Source organism: Myotis brandtii, unplaced genomic scaffold (assembly GCF_000412655.1).
Source record: "Myotis brandtii unplaced genomic scaffold, ASM41265v1 scaffold374, whole genome shotgun sequence".
Lineage (NCBI taxonomy): Eukaryota > Metazoa > Chordata > Mammalia > Chiroptera > Vespertilionidae > Myotis > Myotis brandtii.
The window spans coordinates 5,054,986-5,076,574 of NW_005364372.1; the positions used below are offsets into that span (position 1 = coordinate 5,054,986).

Genomic DNA, 21,589 nt, shown 5'->3' on the forward strand with positions numbered 1-21,589 from the left:
CATCCCCTGAGGGGTCCCAGACTGCGAGAGGGTACAGGCCAGGCTAAGCCCCCCCCCCCAGAGTGCACCAATTTTTGTGCACCAGCCTCTAGTATTAAGATAATAAACTAAAAATATTTCAACTATTTCTTCACTGAAAGATCAATGAAGTACAAGTAAAACTTTAATTGATGATGGGATTTAAGTGTAAATATATTAAGCTTATCAAATTGTCCCATTACAGACAGATTCAAGTCTTATTCCCACATGCATTTAACCATATCCATATTTCCTAGTACGGCACTTTTCTTCCTTATACATCTAAGCTCAGATTTCCATTTCTCCCTACTAGCCAAGTATTTCCTCTCCAGAAAACACGCTCTGAATTGTTAGAGAAATTCAAGAGTAAGAAATATTGGCATGTGGTAAACTATATTTTGTATTTTGTTACTATAGTTTGCATTTAAAAAGAATGAGGACATTATAAATGTCTTGCCAGGGAAAATCATAAGCCTTTTAAATATCTAATTGTTGCTATAAATTCAATTTATTTTATAATAATATTTATCATCTCCTTTATTACTTCTGGAAGGAAAAGTTAAATTCCATTCCCACATTGATATAAGCATTAAAGAGAGCAAAGCTATCACTTATAAAATTCAACTACATAAACTTTTATAAATTAGGTAGGGTTAAGTAATGCAGTATTTAACAAAAAGGAAAACATATTTGGTTTAGCAAGCACACTGTAACCATACTTTCCACCCTTACCAAAGCAAACGATGTCACTTGTCCCTGAACAAAGTGTCTAGAGTATGTGTGACACTTCTGAAACACAGAGGGGGTGATAAATTATTACGTATTATATCAAAAAGGCTGAAAAATATAAAATTAAAATACAAAATTAATTTCACAAAGGGATTCTCAGATTATATTAATATCAGGTCCATATGTCTCTACCTATATTCAACAACAGCAAAGTTCTCCATTAAAAAAAGTAAAATATCATTATTCTGCAAAAATTCTTTATCATTGGTATAACAATTTTAATTGTAACATTTCCTTCACAAATCTCTTATTTTTAGGACAAATCCACTACCAACTCAAAACATCAGGCAGGCAAGCACTTTTAATGTCCTGAGAGGACAAAGACAACGTGGACCATCGAGGTTAAAGGTCTTATCTAAGGCCACAAGATTAGTGAACTGAATTCCCTGCATGTCTCCTGCCTGCTGGTGCTTTGGTTACATAACACTCTCCCTGTACCACGCTGAGATAAAGAGAGGGAATGCTGGCTTCATAACACACAGGTTAGATACCTGAAACTAGACACTGTCAAGAATCCAGCTGACACTGAAATATTCTCTAAAACTGACCATAAAAGGCACCCCCACATCATGTGGGCAAATTGAAGGCTAGAAGAAACAGAAAGGATTCAATACAGACAATTTTAGGTTGAGTTGAGCCAATTTGACTGCTTACCACCCACTGCTGACACCTGAATGGTTTGATGGCTTCTATGGACAACCAAGAACCAGAAGTTACTTTCTCTAGTATTATTTTTCTGTATGGACTTCAATTTCATTTTTGTTTACACTTTCATGTGCTGTTTTCTCTTTGGCCCTCTAATTTAAGAACTTGAAACACCAAATGAAAGCAACTTTAAGTGAACTCATTATCACCTTACCATGGTTTCATATTTCACACATGCACAAATTTGCTTTCTTCTACCTCTGCCCATCATTAAGACATTTCATCTTTGGTATTATTCCTCTTATTCTGTATACTTCCCCTTGGAAATTTTTATAAGCTTCCACGATTTAAAATATTAGTCCAACTATATTATAATGACTCCAAAATCTAAATCTCAGCCATGAACAAATAAATGAATTTGAGCTGCTGATTAAAACTAGTTGATCAAAAAGTGAAAAATCTGTAAGAGCAGGATTTAAAAATAACACATAAAAAGATTAGTAAATAAAAATTAGTCGTGTGTGTCATTACAGGCCTTAAAGAGATTGTTATATGAACACAGTTTCTAAAACACTATAATGTGAAGATGTAATTTTCCATTAACCAGGTCACAAAGCATCACAAAAAAATCAAGTGATTTAACTATAGACATTTAAAACGTGTATTTTGGAAAAAATAAAAACAATAAAACGCCTAAAGTTGGCTGGCTTTTAGTATTAGCCCCTCCCTCCCCCCAAAATAAGGCTAAAGGATAAATTTATGACCAACTGGACCTTTCATGGCCAAGCAATTAAGGATCCTAGATTCATAAAACACTTGGTAACCATCAAAGAGAAAACCCATTAAAGTAATAAATTTAAAAGACAGGAAAGAAGCAAAACATGTAATAAAGGATGTAATGAGTTTGAATTACAGTTTAAATCTTTGATATATATTTGTCACTGTTTGTTTTCTTAAAAATGTGTCAAAGCAAACAAAAACACTCAGAGATGAAAGTAACCTATAGAAAATCATAAAATATTGAACTTATTCATAAAATCTAATGAACTTCACACTTTAAGTTAGAATATGGGATGAAAAAGATTATATTCCTGATCCAAAGAGTTTATATTATTAAGTGTAAGAGTCAAGATTTGAATACCACCTTAACCTGACTCCATATAAATGCTATTCTTTTTATTCATCCATGTTTCAATTTACATGAATTTGATTATATAAAGTTCATAAATTAAAATCCAAAAGAATCTCTAAATTTTATCATTTTAGTTATTGAAGGTGTCACAAATAGTATAGAGTTTCATATTTACAATCTGAATTCTGGGGGGAAAATACATAGCTGAATTACAATGTAAGAAGGCTAATGCCATGGGTAAATGAAACTGAACACTATTTGATGATTTCAAATGTGTTGATCTTTTAAGCAAACAAACCCACTTTGAACATTTCTAGAATTAGGAGAATACGAGGTATAACTTCCAGTTATAAAATAAGTAAGTTATGGGGATTGTAATGCACTGTATAGGGAATATAGTCAATAATACAGTAATCACTTTGTACAGTGACAGATACAAACCCATTTAACTTTATAAAATAACCCTTAAAACGGCTTTTTTCTTCATTCATTTTTACTGCTTGTTCAAGCTCATTCTTGGCATAGATACATGGCATATATATTTGTTTTTCAAGATAATGTTCTTGTTACAGATACCAGAACAGGACTGAAATCCAGGGAAACATGCAAGCAAAAGATGAATAAACACAATAGCTCTGTTTTAAAAACCCAACGAACCGAAATGAACTGTTAAAGCACCTACCAAAGGAAGACTAAGAGAGCACAAATAATTTTTAATTTAAAATAAAGTCAACAAAGCCCCACAGTAAACAGTGAAGTTGAATAAATGTTAGATCACGTAATGTTAACTGTTCTCACCCTCTCCTTACACAGCATTTTAGACTTAATGAGATTTAAAATATTCCAGTATGCAAATGATACACTTTATAAAATGGTGATTATTTTAATGATTCAAGACTCAGATTTTCCCCTACATTACCTAGTTTACAAAATAAGCAGAAAACTATTCCCTATGACATTTGCAAATGCAAGATTCTGGAATTAGAAACTCAGATCCCTAAACTTACTTTTGTCAGACTTAATGTAATTTGCACAAAAGCATCTTTCTGTTTCTTATGGAAAGGAAAACTGTTTCCTTTCCACAAAGTAAGTTTATTCATCTCGCTCTTTAAAGGGTCATACGGAATAACCCATGACTCAGACAGCATGGCAGATGTAAAAGATTTCACAGTTAATGATTACATTTTAAATGATGCAATACTTACTCTGAATATTTTACTAAAGTATCAAATACTGCATGCCATTGATCCCTACTACTGTCTCATAGAAAGAAGACTTTTCTGTCTTTTTACCTCAGATATTTGTGTCTCAACAGAGAACATGGATTAGTTATTCCCAAATTTTTAATTCTGGGTATTGCTGTCCAAAAGGAGAATAATTTAATGTAATACTTATATGATGAGGAGTATTTTAAAAGGTGATAATGAACTCTAATTCAAATTTTCATATGCTGAAATTACTCTTACTATCAATAAAACATTACCTTACCTATTCAGATTGGTCAACAAGACCAGTGCCCACTGTCTCATCCTGACACGAAGAGGGACAGTAGAGGAGGAAGCTACCCTTTCTCTGAAGATCAACAAGTTTCAAAGGCTGGATTGTAACTACCCACATCCTACTCTCTCTTAATAAACTATTATTGATCACAGTCATGAAGTTATTTAAACTTAGTAAATGTTTTCCATCTCAGAGGTATTTCAGTTTAATATTCATTTTGTGGTTTGTTTCTTCCTTTTATGTTCCACTTTTTATTATTATTATTCTTAAACAAGGATAGTATCATCTTAACATTCTGGAATTCGGCGAGGTTTGAAGGTGACGTTAAGGATTTTAGGACCTCTTTCAGTCTGCATCTCCAGCACGGAAGTGCATACACTCCTCGGGTCATAGCTCCACTTGCCCACTTAGCTGTCCTTGGCTCCCTGCTGCTGTGACTTAATCTCTCCTGAGAGGTGAAAACTTGCACTGACAATGTTTAATTGCCAACATCAGAAAACAGCAATTTTGGATTTCTGTTATTTGCTAAAAACAGAAAGGATCTCCAGAAAGACTTCAAAAATATAATAATTTAGAGAAGTCTTTAAAAAATAAGAATAAGCAAGGAGGAATATAAGGTAACACAGAAGAGCAGTGCTACTGAGGAAAAATGACTAGAACTTAAGCAGCTTCTACTGTTTTAATTAATACATTATTTCTATTATTAGTATATTACTAATCCCAAAACTTGTCTGAATGTGTCCACTGTGCAGAATTAAAAATTAAACTATCACCTTATTCTTGAACTTGTCATGTCTCAAATTTGCAAAGGAGGTGATTTTTTAAATCCAGAGGCCTATGTGTACATCCCATCGATGCTGACAAAATAAAAAATGTAACAAGACTGCCAGACTGCTGTGAAGTACAAAAGGAACATCCAACAAAGAAGAAAAGGTGCAGTGGCCCAGGAACAAGATGATAAATATAAAGTGATGGCAAAGGAATACAGAGGATGGCTAAGGAAGGCACAGGGCAGTCTGAAAGCACCAAGAAAGGAGAAAGTGATACTAGTCAGTTCAAAAGAGATGATAGAGATTTGACATTTGAGTCCTTGAATACGCCTACATGTCTCACTGTCCAATCCAGCCAGTCACAGACCATGTAAGAACTCTGACTGCAACAATTCAATAAAACAAATTATTTCTTGCATCTGGATATTTATAGACAGAGAATAAACTAATTGGTACAACCAACAATGGCAAATTGGCTAAACAGAAAGATTATCTGGAAATTAGAGGCCGGGTGCACAAAATTCATGCACTGGGGGGATGTCCCTCAGCCCAGCCTGCACCCTCTCCAATCTGGGACCCCTCGGACATCCCTCTCACAATCCGGGACTGCTGGCTCCCAACCGCTTGCCTGCCTGCCTGCCCCTAACCGCTTCTGTCTGCCAGCCTGATCACCCCCTAACCACTCCCCTGCCAGCCTGATCGATACCTAACTGCTCCCCTGCCGGACCAGTTACCCCCAACCCCACAACTGCCCTCCCCTGCTGGCCTGGTCCCCCCTACTGCCCTCCCCTGCCGACCTGGTTGCCCCTAACTGCCCTCCCCTGCTGGCCTGGTTGCCCCTAACTGCCCTCCCCTACTGGCCTGATTGTCCACAAATGCCCTCCCCTGGTGGCCATCTTGTGACGACATGGGCGCGGCCATCTTGTGTGAGGGTGTGATGGTCAATTTGCATATTACCTATTTATTATATAGTATTATTATATAGGATAGTAAAAAAAATTAACATCTTAAACAAGCCCCAGAAATATATGTCTAAACACATCAATCTAGAATATTCAATATGAATTTACATTGCTTTTCAGACATAAGTTAATGAGATTAAGTTAATAAACATTTACTGAATGCCTACTATGGGGTGGCATTGTTTTAAGTGTTTAAGATAGTGTTAAGGAACTTCCATTCTAGTGAGAGAAATAGGCAATATCTGGCATGTTTAAGTGCACCCCCCAAATAAAGCACTATATTATAACATTTTTATAATGATTATGTCATCTGTAGCATCAGCAAAGAGTACAAACTGAAAAACGATTCTCTGAGCTTCACTGCCTAGAATATATATATAGCTCAAGAGTTTTTAAGGATTAAACATTCAAAATTTCCTTTAAGTATGTCTTTAATTGAAGCCCGAACTAATAACACTTATTAAGTAGCAGTTAAGTAGTATTTTACTTCCCTTGAAAATACTCCTTAAATGTTGCATTACAAGTGTTTAATGTACATTATTAAATATACTTTATGTCAGTTTCTGAGACACTAGATCTTAAGCTATTAGGGCAGAAATGTTTTTCCCCCGTTTCTTCTTTATGAATTCAGAACCCACACTGGGTTTAAAATAAAACACAATCTTGAATTACAAAATTTATTATAAAACAATTTAAATTTAATAGTGTCAAAGAAGTGCTTCTAACCTTAACTGAAAAATGGCTGTCTTGTTCAAGCACTTCTGTTATATTTTAGAATGTTTTAATTAAATACGTATAAATATTAGTGTTGTACTTAAAAACTTTTAAGTACTGCTTATGCAGGATAGCAGAGTCCCAAAGTTTAAGAAGATCCATCCAAGTTAGATTATTTAAACTTGCAATAAATAGATGTATTTTCTTGGAAAAATATCTATTGTTACAGTAAAACTTGAGTTTCCTTTCTAATAAGATTGTATGATTACTCGTTTATATTGTTCTTTCCGCAGGAATTCACACACCCCCTGTTTGCATCCTGTTATTCACTTGGAGCTTCCCTTAACCTCACTAGACTGTTTCCCTAATAGTGGTGTTAGCACACAGAAATCCTACTGACTGCCCACAGTTTGCATTTAGTATGCCTTCAGGTCATAAGGATTACCTTAAAATTTTACCCTGTGTTCTCTCAAAAGATTGCACTGCCATCCTAGACCACTGGACAAGACTTTGGGATCCTTTTTTTACTGATTTTTTTCCCCTTACCTTCCATCTAACTCTGTTCTTATACTTGGCACAACCTAAGAAACTGTTTAGTGTACGCTTGCCACTGAAACACAAGAAAACACATCTGTCATCTTCCTCAAATTTTGTACATTTGGATTTGTCTTTCTGAAGGCAAAGTAAACCATGTTTCTAAAAGTTAATTCAGGGTTTTATCAAGGCCATATTAAATTATTGCCTCAGATTCATCTAGGCTGCTTATTAAAAATACAGAGTCCTGATTTCAACATAGAACTCACGTAGAATCAGCATTAAAGGGGCATGCCCTAGAATGTGCATTTTTAACAAGCTCTTCAGGCTATTCTGAAGCACAATAAAAACCAGGAACGCAAAGGACCCATAATTCAAGATAATATAACTGATTAAGGAATGATGCAAATAGGGGAATAAGAAACTACTGTCAAATGTACTGAACCAGAATAAAAAATAAAGTCAGTAACAGAGCTAAGAAAATCCTTTGTAACAACTAAGAACTCCATAATGAGCCTGCTAACTATGGCATTCTTTGGAAACTCCTTGAGGTACTGAACATGACACACGTCTAATCATGAAAAAAAATATGTATGTAAATGTATACATTAAATATACATATATATTAATGTGTGTATATGTGTATGCATGCACAGCCTAGAAAGCAAGAATTATGTAAGTATTAAATAGCACACTGACTACACATCCACTAAGCAGCTTCGGTTCTGCTCCACTACTTCTAAACGGGGAACAACTTGTACATTTTTTTCTCTCTCTGTGTAAGATATCGTTTGATTTCTCATTATAGAGTAGCAGGAAATGAAAAGGCAAAATGACTCACATCAATAAATCTTTATCAGAGTCAAGGAATACTAATGCCTTCCTGGCTTCCAGACTGTTCACCAACTCTCTAACTCTTAGTGCAGACAGACCACACCTTACATGTCCTGGATCCCGACCACAAGGCCAAGCAATAAGCACAGCAAGTGAAGAAATGCTGGGGATCAGGACAGCATTCTGTGAAGCTTGGAGTGGCCTCGGGGTACAGTCAACCACAGGGGCTCCTAAACTTCCACATGCAACATCTAGCCCCACCATCAGAGTGTATGATGCCCTAGGTCTTGGGTGGGGCCCAAGATCTGACACTGCTCACAGTTCCCAGGTGATGATGCTAATCTGCTTGTCTGCAGACTACACTTTGAGCACTCTGGATCTAGGGAAAAATTCCCAGGTTTTTGCCATGTAAATGGTTCCCAGAAACGAGAAGTAATTGAGACATGGTCAGGAAAAACAATATAGGGAATCTGGAAACGGGTTCTAGTTCCAACTCTCTCATAAAATAGCTATACAGATGATAAACACACACAATATACACCAATGAGTATCACATAACTCATCTAGAAGATGAAGGGTCTGATACAGATGAAAACGGGAAATTCAAAGACTTTTTATATAGATCAGAGAAATTATTAGCTTCAAACCCATGTTTATTGCCTAGATCACAACCATTAAACCATATAGCTTTTATCCAAAATAAAAAACAAATAGCAAGCAAACAACAAAAAATAAAAAAGATGCTCAGATTGAACACATCAAACCATCTAAATATAAACCTAAAAGGAAATAACTGTTTCACAATATTCTAAACACAAATTACAAATTCAAGTATCTGCATATGGGTCCAGGGCAGAAATATCAGCACCATCTGAGAGCATGTTAGAAATGCAAAATCTCTGGCAATACTTAAACCTACTGCATAAAAACCTTCCTCTTTCAAGATTCCTAAGTGATTTGTAAGTACACTGAAGTGTGAGACACACTGACAGGCCACTGAGATTTTATTAATCCTTTACTGTGTGTAAAATAACATTATACATTTAAAACACTGAACATTTCCTGAAAAAAATCTATTTCTGACATATAAACAGATAAAAATAAATCAATAAATGATTTAAAATGAGAAGACACATTGAAACATTTCAAACAAAAACTTCCATTTTAAATGCTTCATGAAGAGAAACTACTGTATGATTAAAAGGTAACAAATATCACCTAGCTCAAATCCCTAACTTTGCAGCTGGGTAAACTGAGGTAGGGGGCTGCTTACTAGTTTGACTGAATGGAGACTGAAATCCAATTCCATTAACTCCTATAATGAAATGCCCTTTTCAGTGGAAAAGAAAACTTTTAATTACATGTTCCTAGATGAACATACAGTTAATATAAAACAGAAGTATACATAATTTTGAAAGGATAAATGAAATGACCTATCTATAAAATCATACTGAAGGAAATCCATAGTAGTTAATATGTGTTTTACTCTTTCCAAAAAAAAAAAGAGAGAGAGGGAGACTTCCAAAAAGTAAATTGGAAAAATAAGTGGAACTGGAAACTGACATACTTAATATGAGCATATGTTCCAAATACATAATTATCAAAGAATGACACCACATTATCATTTAGTGGCAGCATCTGTTTAATGAATAAATCTGGAAAACTGACTTTTGGAAATATGAGAAATTTGGCTTTGCTACTTAAGTTTTACTATACAGCAATAAACAAAACTTTTTCACATATGGCTAATTTTTGCAGTTTTCAACACAGAAGCAGCCAAATTCAACATAAGTATTTTATAAGCGATTATAGAAAAATTAAACCCTTTTGTCTTACCATCAAAGAAGCTCTTGGCTCTTAGGTAACTGACACTGAGCCTAAGAACGGAAAGTTTGTCCAGCTTATTAATAACATCTTGTGGAAAAGGCAGCAGGTTCGCCAAACGGTCCAACTCTGTATTGAGTCGGTCTCTATGTCGCTTGGAAGGATTTGACTTGATTCCTTCAGCTGGGATTGGCTTGATGCTGAAAAACAAACACAATGTCATGAAATACTCTAAAATATATAAAGCACAATTTTCAATTGCCTTATAGCATCTCCTCAAATATTTCTCTCATAAAACAAACATCTGAAGTCTACTTTCAGTTTACATAAATCCTTTCAAAATGGTCCTTTCTTTATCTTAATTAAGCAAAACAAGGGATGGGTAAAATTCTTCATAATGTTTTTATTAAAAGCTTATGAATCCATAAAAGGACTAAGTATATCATATATACTTCATACTTCATATAATTCAGACATTTGTGGTACAGTGATTTCCAATTAACAAATCTACTAGGATTTTATTTCCTTTAAACACAACCATTGTTAGGGAAAGGAAAAAAAAATCTGTAATAAATTATGTGAAAATCATGCTTTGCAATCTGCTGGAAGCATTTTGGCATCATTTATGTTGCAGATAAATAAGAGCAACCCTAAATAAAAAACTTATATTCAAAACCCCAGCTTCCTATATTTAACAATTTCATCCTGTTAGTGACAACTTCTCAAAACTCTTTGGCACCTCCAGATGGTCCTAATGCCATCTAATGTGTCTTCCAGTATTAAAAGAAGAAAACATTTGACTTTAGATATTTACATTTGTTGAATGACAAATATTAGAAGTTAACTGTGATTACTGGCAAATCTTGCTTCTGACTGGTCAGTAATTCTACTTTATTAGCATCCATAATTTGTGCCCCAATTAGAAAATTCAATGACATCCCAACATTTAGTTATGATTTTCATCTGAGAGAAAATAAACTTATGGTTATAAGTAGAACTTGAGTATAGAAATGAGAAGCTGGACTACTTTACACAAAAGCCTTAGTCAGAAATTCACTATGCAAAGTGAATTTATAGATCATTAGACAATCATGCTGAAATACAGAGAAGCTATTAAAAAACCAAACAAAGTAATTTTAAGATCATGCCTGCACCTTTCCATTTGACAGAAGAATAAAGAGTTATCTTGAGTGTTCTTATAACAAACACCTGTTTTCCAGTGTTATTGAGAAAACAAAAACATTTTTGACAGTTCAAATGATAGTATCTTTAAAAAGCAGAAATTGATTTGAGTAGTGCTATTAATTTGATGCAATCAAAACATTTCTAGATAATTTATTCTTAATATTATATGTGAATTAGTAATACTTTATGCAAAAGATAAAAAATACAAAATTTTAACATTTTTACATTGTCCCTAACATGTCATTTCTTCAGAACCTGCCTATTTCTATTTTTTTCTATTATAGTTCAAATTATTTCTACAAAAAAAGATTAACTGGTAAAATGGCATACATACAAAATAAGTCAGTAGAACTATCTCCAGACTGTTTATGTAACCATATAATTAAATGGTGACTGTTTCTCTATGTATTTATTTTCCCTTAATCACATTGCGTTTATAATCAAACTGAAGTCACACCTAGTTACTACATTTCTCCAATTAATCAACTGAATTTCAATTTTTACCTACAATGCCTGTGTACCTCCTTGAGTAATTCTCTATAGATCAATCACTTGTTATTTATTTGCACCTGTCATGTCCTTGGCAGGTCAGAAAAACACTCTTCTACATATTCAAAAGTGTTATGGGAGCTAAGTATCGGAACAAATACCTGAAAAAAAGATTTTTACAGAAAAGGTGGTATATGAGATGGATCTTGAAAGATGAACCGGATTTCAGGAGGAGACATGACTGGGGAAGGGTGAGCTGCGAGAAGTCCCCTGTCTGGCGTGTGAAGCATAGGGCGCGAGAGAGAAGGGGGAAGTTCCTTGTGGTTCCTTATGAAGTGGGGGTCCTCTTCCCCGCTGGTTGCTGCTGGAGGTGGTTCTTAACAATAGCCCCAGAAAAAGAATTTTCTGAGACCTGCACGGGAGAACGAGTGATTTTTATTTGCATGGGATTAAATCCCTGTGTTTCTAAAGTCCCATTTCCCTGAGTCCCGTCATAGAAGCGCAGGTGGGGTTTCAGTAAAGCTAGGAGCAAAGCCAGTGTCCAGAGTTTCCTTTCCATGTTGGAGCGGGGTCCAGTTCAACATCAGGCTAGTTACAGTCCATTAGTCTGCTGTGTGTGCGAATGCAGGGAAGCAGGAGCAAAAGAGCCCCACAAGCCCAGAATCACAGGAGTCCCAACAAAGCCAAGTGCATAAGAGGTCAAACTCCTCTGTTTAGGGGGCTATGTACCCCAAATCTTCCTGCCCTTCCAGTGGCCACGCCCATTTTGGCCCATGATCTGACAGAACCTCCGCTAGTCTCCCAACTTTTCTGGGCATGCAACTATCTTCCCTTTGTCCACTCCCCTTCCCCCAATGTTTTGCAGGGAACATGCCTATAAAGTCTGGCCTTCCCCCTGTTTCTTTCCTGTTATTAGTACCAGTTGGGGCCACATTCTTTCACCAAATATTGACCATCCACCATGTGGCGCAAACAGAATACTCAGCATGAACAAAACCCGCTAAAGCTCCTGTTCCCATGAAGCTTACATTCCAGTGGGAGGATACATACATAAACATGTAACTTTTCTGGCTGTCAGTGTTAAGAAAAAATAAAGCAAGGTAAGGAACTAAGGAGTGACAGGGTGCTGGTTTTGACAGCTAGTGAAGTTTCAGCACAGACATGAAGACAACAAAGCATGAGCCATGTGGGTGTCTGATGAAAAAAAACGTTCAAGGTAGAGGACTCAGCAACTCTCCTCACAGAAATGGCAACCAAATTGGACTTTGGCATCTGGAGTCATCTTGAGCTTTCAGCTAGGATTGGCATGCCCAGTCTAGTGTTTTTATTTTACTAAACTGACTCTGCTGACAGTGAGGACAGAATGCTCGGCAGACCCCTCTGAGCACTTCTTTCTAAAATATAACGCCAGGTCATTCCTCTTATTTAACCCTTTCAGTAACTCCACACAGTCCACATTCCTTAGCCTAACAAAGTGCTTCTTGATCTTTCTATGGCCCCTAACTGTTCCTCTCGCCCCACTGTTTCCAGCTAAAGCCTTCTTTGTCCATTATATGCCAGAGCTAAGAAATGACTTGCAGTTGCCAGTATGTACTTTAGTGCTTTCATAGTGCTACTCCCCTGCTGTCGCACCAGCTTCAGAGCCCTGCTCAATTAGATCACTTTTGTAAGGTCTTCCCCTACCTACTCACAATGGATCTCTCCTGTACTACTTCAGCACCTTATGCATCTTATGCAAATGTCTTACACAACCATTCCATTAAGGAATATTCAGTGCAGATAACATTTCCCATAAATTAAAAATCAAATCCAGCCCTGCACTCTTGGTAGCTTTCCAGTAAAGATTATGAAACACTGGGGAGAAAAGAGTAAAACAAACATTGAAGCAAGACAATCCGATATGACACAGGGACAAATTACAACAGTAAAAGAGAGACTTAGAGGTAGTCTTCCCAGTAGTATTGCTGCCTATCTTATGCTGGCTCTTTGCAGTATTCAACCCTGAACTAGATGAGACTGAGTCTTTATACAATGCAAACTTGTCCACAACTCTAACGTAGTATTATGCATGTAATGGAAAATTTACCATGAGTTCACATTTCCTAAATCAAGCTTTCTGTAACCTATATTGCATATACTTGTTTGTTGCTCTTGCTATGAAAACTTAATCATTTCTGTAATCCCAATGCTCAGGACTGACACAGAGTGAACTCTCAATTAATGTTTGCTGATCAGAAATGTGCAGAAAATAAATGACAGGAGCCTGACTGAAGGCAGTAATAGTGAGGATAGTAAGTATAGACTGCCTTGAGATATTTAAGCACAGCACTTTGTGTCTATCATAAAGCTGGGTACATGGCCAGACTCAGATGTTCACTGAATTAAACTCACTTGCTGACCAATTTAAGTGTAGGAGGTAAGGGAGAGGAAAACGTTGAGTAGGGAAAGGGCAAATGACTAGAGTCTGTAACTTAGGATAACAACTATATTTCCCAATGCAAAGTATATCAAACAAAGAGAAGAGAGACTTGAGCACACACCTCAGTAATACCAACATTTAGGTGTAAGGTGGAGGAAGAGATGCAGGCAAAGATGAAGGGGGAGGAATGATAAGACCAAAAGGCAAAGAAACAGGGTAGACTATTTTGGAGACTACAGAACAAAGTTAAATGCACAGAGGAATTAAATAAGTTAAAGACTGAAAAGTACCCACTAGACTTGGCATCTCCAATCCAATGTCGTTAAAGCTAAAGTAATAGCTTTAGCATACTTTTCCACTGATTCTGTGAGAAATATTCAGAACTATTTTGTGAAATATTTCGTACTTATCTATACATACTAAAGATGTACAGAATAATAAAAAATAAAAATCTTACATCAATTACACTTGACTTGGGTTATGCTGGTAATTTTACTTTTGCTTTGTCTTTAAACCTATGCCAAATTATGCTGCCAAGTGTCTATTTAAATAAAAGACTATCTCTGAAATATAAATAAATGTCCCAGTAAGATTGGATTTCAGAAGTCAGCTGAAATAGACTGTAAGATGTTGCTCAGGCAAAGAAAAAAATGTATTATTTTTTCAACCTGAACCTCAAAAATCTTGTCCCAACCTGTAACCAAAATTGTTGTGAAAGCAAGACTCCAGCTGACTGCATGCCATGCCTCTGTCTTAGAAGCCTGCACGCTATAAGTACTGGTGGTGACAGGCCCAATGGCATGCCCAATGCCAGTTTGAATGTTATCTTTAAAGCCTTAATTTTTCACATCCCAGTCTAAAATGTCTGTTAGGCTCATCACTTGTGCTCAGTGTTTGAAACGAAGTTGAAAAACTTAGCAACCCAGTTAAAGTTACTGTAATTGTATTTATATTTTTAAATGATATTTATCATAAAGTCTCAAATGACATGCAAAGATATTGCTTCAGTTATCCTACAAGAATAAAGGGACATTTTCTAACAAGAGATTACCTATCACAGCACTGAGTATGGTTTATCAGCTTTTTCCTCTAGGTGATTTATTCCACCCCCACTGCTTCAGGCTACACACCAATAACTTATTATCTTTATTTCCAGCCCCTCTACCTGGATGCCCTCTCATTCCTATTTCCCAGAACTTAGGCATTCCTTCTCTGCATCTACTATGATACTACTCTCCATCCAACAGGTAGGAAATTGACGTTTTCCTCAGTGAATCTCACTTCCATACCAACCACATCCAGTTAAGCCCAACTTTTAAACCTATCCTTTCTTCAGTTCCTCCCCATGGTTTCAGTACATAATTATTGATCTCTGAATATAAATGCTAAATGTTTATAGTCATAAATTACATGCTTAATATAATATTGGAAAGGTGATCTGTGGCACAAATAACATTAAATTCCATTGTTAGGCTGAATACACCTGGATATTTTGCTTCCTCCTATGAGGCAAAAAGAGTTTACAACTTCTGAGAATCCTGGCTGGATGTCATCTGCAGTGAGTCAGAATTCTATGGCCACTCTCCTGCTGCTGGCTCTACATTTGTGATGGTTAGTCCCTTTTCCTCTTTTTTACCTATGGAGAAGCGATGAGGTACAAACAACATATAATCTCTAGCACAGACTTGAACAGTGAAAACCTGGAATATGAAATATGTCTTAGAAATCACTGTTACTCGCATGATCCTGAAAAAAATAATTAAGAATGTTCCCTTTCTCCTCCTGTATGAATATACTTTTTAAAATATTTTCTTTTAAACCCACATAAAATGAACCTACTATCCCCAAATCACTAAAACATTAGTAAAAAAGTCTTAAGTAGTGGTCAATTGTTAAGGGAGTGAATAACTCTCCAATACATACTATGTGCATGGTACTAGAAATCTCTGGTAGATACAAACACAAAAAACAGGCCTATCTTTAAGAAGCATATCTTTTGTACTAGGAGGAGATTCATTCTACAACAGGACAAAATCAAACATAATGTATTGCTCAATAATGTAGGTGCTATAAAAGTGATGCTCAAGAGTTCAGGAAAGTAAGAGCTCAGGTAGAGTACTAAGGGAAGGTTTCATGGTGATAGAGAGTCTAAATCAGGTCTTGAAGACAGGTAAAGTCACTTCCGATTTCATGATGTCAGAGTATCTAGTTTTCTGCAAGTACCCTTCTCTTTTAGAAAATCACAAGGAAGCCCTTGCTGGTTTGGCTCAGTGGATAAAGTGTCGGCCTGTGGACTGAAGGGTCCCGGGTTCGATTCTGGTCAAGGGCACATGCCTGGGTTGCGGGCTCGATCCCCAGTAGGCGGTTGTGCAGGAGGCAGCCGATCAATGATTCTCTCTCATCATTGATGTTTCTCTCTCTCTCCCTCCCTCTCCCTTCCTCTCTGAAAACAATAAAAACGTATTTTTTTAAAAAAGAAAGAAAATCACAAGAGACAGAAACACAAAGTCTATCTCCAATAAACCTGAGACGGCTAAACCCAGATGCAAATAAATATAAAGATGGAAAATAGGTAGAAGATATCAATGACAACAGAGAACAAGAAGGAAAGTGTAATCATAGTACATTACTTAGCTGAGCAGTAAACAATGCTTACAATTTAAAAAATTATGAAATGCTGAAAGTAGATTTAATCTAAAATAGTGATAACATTATATTGGGAGGATGAAAAATGGTGAAGGAGAGAGGAAATAGCACTAATTATCTGGTCATAATGAATGTCAAGTGATCATATCAAGCATGTTTACTGAAGACAGCATATATATTATTGAATATTGAATACAATATTGCATGTATTATTTAATAGAAATATTTTAAGTAGATCAAAAAGAAAGGAGCAAACTGAATATGACCAAAACATATAATACAAAACAAATCAATATGTAAAGTACATCTCAAGTAGAAAAACCTGCAAACATACACTACTACTACTCCACACATACACAATCCCAATAATAAGTTCAATTAGCTACCCCATCATTTTTTGTCTATGGAAAGTCAATTGTCAAAATTAACATTTTTAGGCAAAAATGCAAGGACAGATTACCAATAGGGATGTAAACATTTTGCAAAGCAATTTGGCACTATGTCTCAGAGCATAATATTTGGCTCAGTCTTAAAAGTATGCATACCTTTGCACCCCCAAACTCCATTTTTGGGAATTTTTCCTAAGGAGATAACTAAGAATTTGCATAGAAATTCACATAACTCAAAGGAATTCTCTGAAAAACTAGTTAAAATATTTAAAAGTTGGAAAAAAACAGAACTTCCCCCTAAAAAGAAAAATAGTTAAATTACAAAACACTACGAGAACAGAGTACTCACAGCCATTAAAAGCAATGTTTTAAAGGAGAGAGGGAGGTAGCAAATCAGTAAGATAAGAAAAGACACTTAGAGGGAAGGGTATGAATGCATATATGGATTTAAGTATGGAAATCTTATTGTGAAGTTGGTAAAAACAAGTTTTGGGATCTGATATTTAAACTCAGCTTTTCCATTTCCTACCTGACAATTTTGAATCTGAACCTCAGGTCCCTGTCTATAAAACTGAAATATTACCTTTTCATAATACTATTATAAACCTAAAAAAAGTACTAGTATACAAAACACAGTGCATGCTTGTATCATAGTAAATGCTAAGAAACAGTCATTTTTTGTTCTATTAAACCACTATATAGATAAAATCAACTTTACAGAAGTATGGAAGTAAAAAAGTACTTTTGTTAAAGATTTGCAAGTAATTGTCTTAATTATTTACATCAATAAGCATATACTATGTAAGTTTATTCACCAGTGAAGTAGCACATTTGAGCCATTCCCAGAATTGAGAACGTAATCATATACTGCCTCTTACTGTTTCACAGGAGAACTGATTGTTCTGGGATAATGTAAGCTAAAATTATTTAAAGAATAGAATTATGTTTCTGTTTAATTTATATCTTTAGCTGTCTTTACACTTTATAAAATGATTTTGTTCTGCTAATTTTAGTTGTGAGAGTGGCATTTTAGTTTTAGGTTTTGACTAGCCTGCGACGTTGGTCAAGAATTTGCCCAAATCTATAAAAACAAAAAAACTAGACCTATCTTTTAGTTTAGACCTAGTACTCTTTCCATTTATATCTCATTGTTTCCTCTTCCTGACATTTTTATAAATGTTACTGATAACTAAGCATTTTCACTTATTTATTTTATAGTTCCAATATGTAAGAGACTCTATAGCCACTATGTAAAAGCTATCTAAATAAAGCCATTTGAAAGAAAACTTATGGTGGAGAAAAAATTATGTTATGGAAAAGACATCCTTTTATTTTAGAGGCTACTTGGAAAATGGTATCATACTAGATTTGTATGAAACATTTTCAGGAAAACATTGCATAATTTTATTTAGCTAAGTAGATATTATCTAAATGAGGTTCCTGGGATTTACATAGAATGAACAGCAACTTAGAACAAGCAGCAAGGAAGACAATGCTTTTTTTTTATAGTAACAGTACAAGTATGTTAACAAAGTGCAAAGGATCAGCTAAGGCTCACAAGTCATTTCCAGTTCTTGATGGCTGGTTTATTCACCACTACTGCTGATAGCACTTCTAAGGGTAGAAGTCATTTACTCAGCACTCCTTTTGCCAAGTCGGTACCAAAAATAATACAATAGTAAGTGGAATACCACTAAAACTTTATCTGTATTAATAAAATTTCAAAAATACAGAAATATATCCAAAGTTATTATCACTAGGGAAAAACAGATTCTATTTAATGGTACAGATTCTATTTCATTTATCTCCAGGAGGCAACATAATTAAACAAACGGATAAAACGTTATCATCTCCAAAAAAAAAAAAAATGAAACAAGAACAAAATTTAAGTAATTTTTTTTGAGGAGGGTTGTTAAGTATGGAACAACATTTTAAGGAAAGTTATAGTAGAATCTATGCCTAAGGTTATCATGAAAATGTCTTCCTGAAGGTAGGGAGGAACATGGATCAGATGCAAGGCTGCTTCAGATCCTTTAATTTCCTAACTTTCATTACTCAGAAAAGAAAGGAAACATTTACTGAGCATCTACTATGTACAACATATTTCAGAGGGATTAAAATAAACACATCTAGGATGCATTTCCTACAATAAAGATAAATTTCAATTGCCACTAGAGGGAGGTATCTTGTTTAATTAATTCAATTGAAGATTGGAAGAGCTTCAGGTTAAAATTGTCACATATTTAATTCCAAATTTTTATGGAATTGTATATTTAAATGGGCATCTTATCATTTCTATATGTATGCTATAACATCTTTTCTCTTTAAGTAAATTAAAATGGCTTTCACTTAAAGGATCAAAGTTAAATCTTAATAGCATTTTCAGCTCAAACAAGATGTATTTTTCTGACAATGTTACATATTTTTAACTTCATTAGCTACAAACTATTAATTTAACTAAAAAAATATTAAACTTAATATTAGTTTTAATGGCTGCATTCCTAAAATGAACTTCGATAAACTGCATTATAAAGCTAACCATTTTTCATTCTGGTTAAAAATAATTTATAAACAATTTCACATGATTCTATAAATGTCAACACTAAGCTTTTCTTATGGAGCAATGCAGTGACATTTTAAGGCATTTATATGACTAGAAGTAATGCATGGTGCTCAGTAAAGACCTGACAAACATATACTAACTAAATAAAATAAGGGTAATGTGGAAATGCACTAGCCAACACTGTATTACAAGAGACCATCAATACAAATATAGTAAAGTCTTAGGACGTATATTAAAATATTAAGATAAAGTAGAAGGTTCATCTTACATAAATAAAAGGAAAATGTAATGTTTAAAAGGAAAATCATTAATAAAAGGTTAATTAAAAGTCAGAATGTTAAACTTTATAATAAATACAAAAATAAGGCATCTGACTTTTTTAAAAAGTCATCTAGGTCCTTATGTAACACACTGACATGAACTCAGTAACTTAAAAATCCATTAGGGAGATCTTCAAGTATTATGGCTACACACATAAAGCCCATGATACATATAGTATAATTTATTACAATAGCTACATAAAACAGACATTTGCAATGCCTCTCAATTTTACCCAAGAACAAAGTCAAACTAGACAAATATATTTCCATATAAGAAATCACTCCAGCCCTAACTGGTTTGGCTCAGTGGATAGAGCATCGGCCTGAGGGCTGAAGGGTCCCAAGTTTGATTCTGGTCAAGGGCATGTACCTTGGTTGCAGGCACATCCCCAGTAGGGGGTGTGCAGGAGGCAGCTGATCAATGCTTCTCTCTCATCGATGTTTCTAACTCTCTATCCCACTCCCTTCCTCTCTGTAAAAAATCAATAAAATATATTTTTAAATGTTTAAAAAAAAAAAGAAATCACTCCACAAAATGCAAGTTAGTAAATCAATGTCACAGAACTGCCAAGAGAGAAAATTGCTGACTCGGCAGTATTCCTAATGTCAGACACACTTCAGGATAAGACTTTCAAGTTATAATCTCAATCTCTCTCTCTCTCTCTCTATATATATATATATATACTCTCTCTATATATATATACATATATACATATATGTGTGTGTGTGTGTATATATATATATATATCTTCTGTTAATGTCAAATCTAGATCTGAAGAACTATGATCTTCAGATTAAAATTCTGAAAGAAAAATAAAACTCCAGAATAATGAAACTTTTAACCAGTGGTTTTAAATATAAATCTTAAACTGTTTTTCTGATTTGAATTTGTGACCTAAATTAAGTTTTAAACAAAGTGCATAACATACTTCTAACTGGCTCTGAATCAACTTTGTGTTCTTAAAATTGTTTATGAAAATTTGAAAAATGTAAAGCAACGTTAACTCAGAGATAATAAGAATAAACACGCACATACAGCCAACTCACAAAAGTAAATCTGTCTCAAACATGGATTTATTTTTCTGAAAAAAAATTTTTTAAGTATTTGCCATCTCACACAAATATCCCACCAAAACAAACAAAAAAATCTGTTTGTAATCACTCTATTAGAATTGACAAAACTTTGGAGTAGGGGAAAGGGGATTAGAGAAAGTTACCAAGACTGAAAACGTCTGTTTCACTAATTCCCAGTTTCAAATCTGTTACTTTTACAGAACCTAAAACTACCGCAAAAGTGATAAACTCTCCAAAAAAAAAAAAAGCTCAAAAAATAATTCCCCCACTGTGCCTTGCCCACTACATTCACTCCTACCTGCTACCATCTCTATACATTTCACGGATAGGGTCATGCTGAGCGCTACAAAACTACTTTCAAACAGTAAGAGCCGGTGGCCAGAGCCCAGAAAGGACCTCGGAGGCACCCAGCTCCTCGCACAGGTGGCGCGCCTTTAGCTCCGCGCAACACCTCGCCCTGTCCTGCCACGAATGAGAATCAAGACCGTCCTCGACCCTGCCCTAAGAGGACATTAAAGAGTAGAAGGGGATTCCAGGCGGGTTTACGTTAGCTAATCCACCAGCCCCACGGGCAGAGCAGAGCTGTCAACAAATTAGGACCACAGGAGAGAAAGCAGCTGCAAGTGGGTGGGGGTGTGCGCGGGTGCCTGCGACCTGGGGACCGGGGCCGCTCTGCAAATGCCACGATTAAAAAGGGCAAAACCCCAGGCCTGAGTGTCTCCCCCAAGCCCCGAATCTCGATTCCACTGGGTCAGGAATGGACCTAATCCCCGCACCGCCCG

The 21,589-nt window shown here is 35.4% G+C and overlaps 1 protein-coding gene across 1 annotated transcript in view; it reads right to left on the minus strand.

The window, feature by feature from the left end:
* AHR (aryl hydrocarbon receptor) overlaps nucleotides 1-12,359 on the minus strand; it is a 32,272-nt gene extending 19,913 nt beyond the window's left edge. Inside the window, exons 1-2 of the mRNA XM_005872351.2 lie at nucleotides 12,316-12,359; nucleotides 9,735-9,922 (exon numbers count right to left, since the gene is read on the minus strand). Coding sequence (XP_005872413.1) covers nucleotides 9,735-9,922; nucleotides 12,316-12,359 — 232 coding nt within the window. The remainder of the gene's footprint in view (nucleotides 1-9,734; nucleotides 9,923-12,315) is intronic.
* Between the last annotated feature and the right edge of the window lie 9,230 nt (nucleotides 12,360-21,589).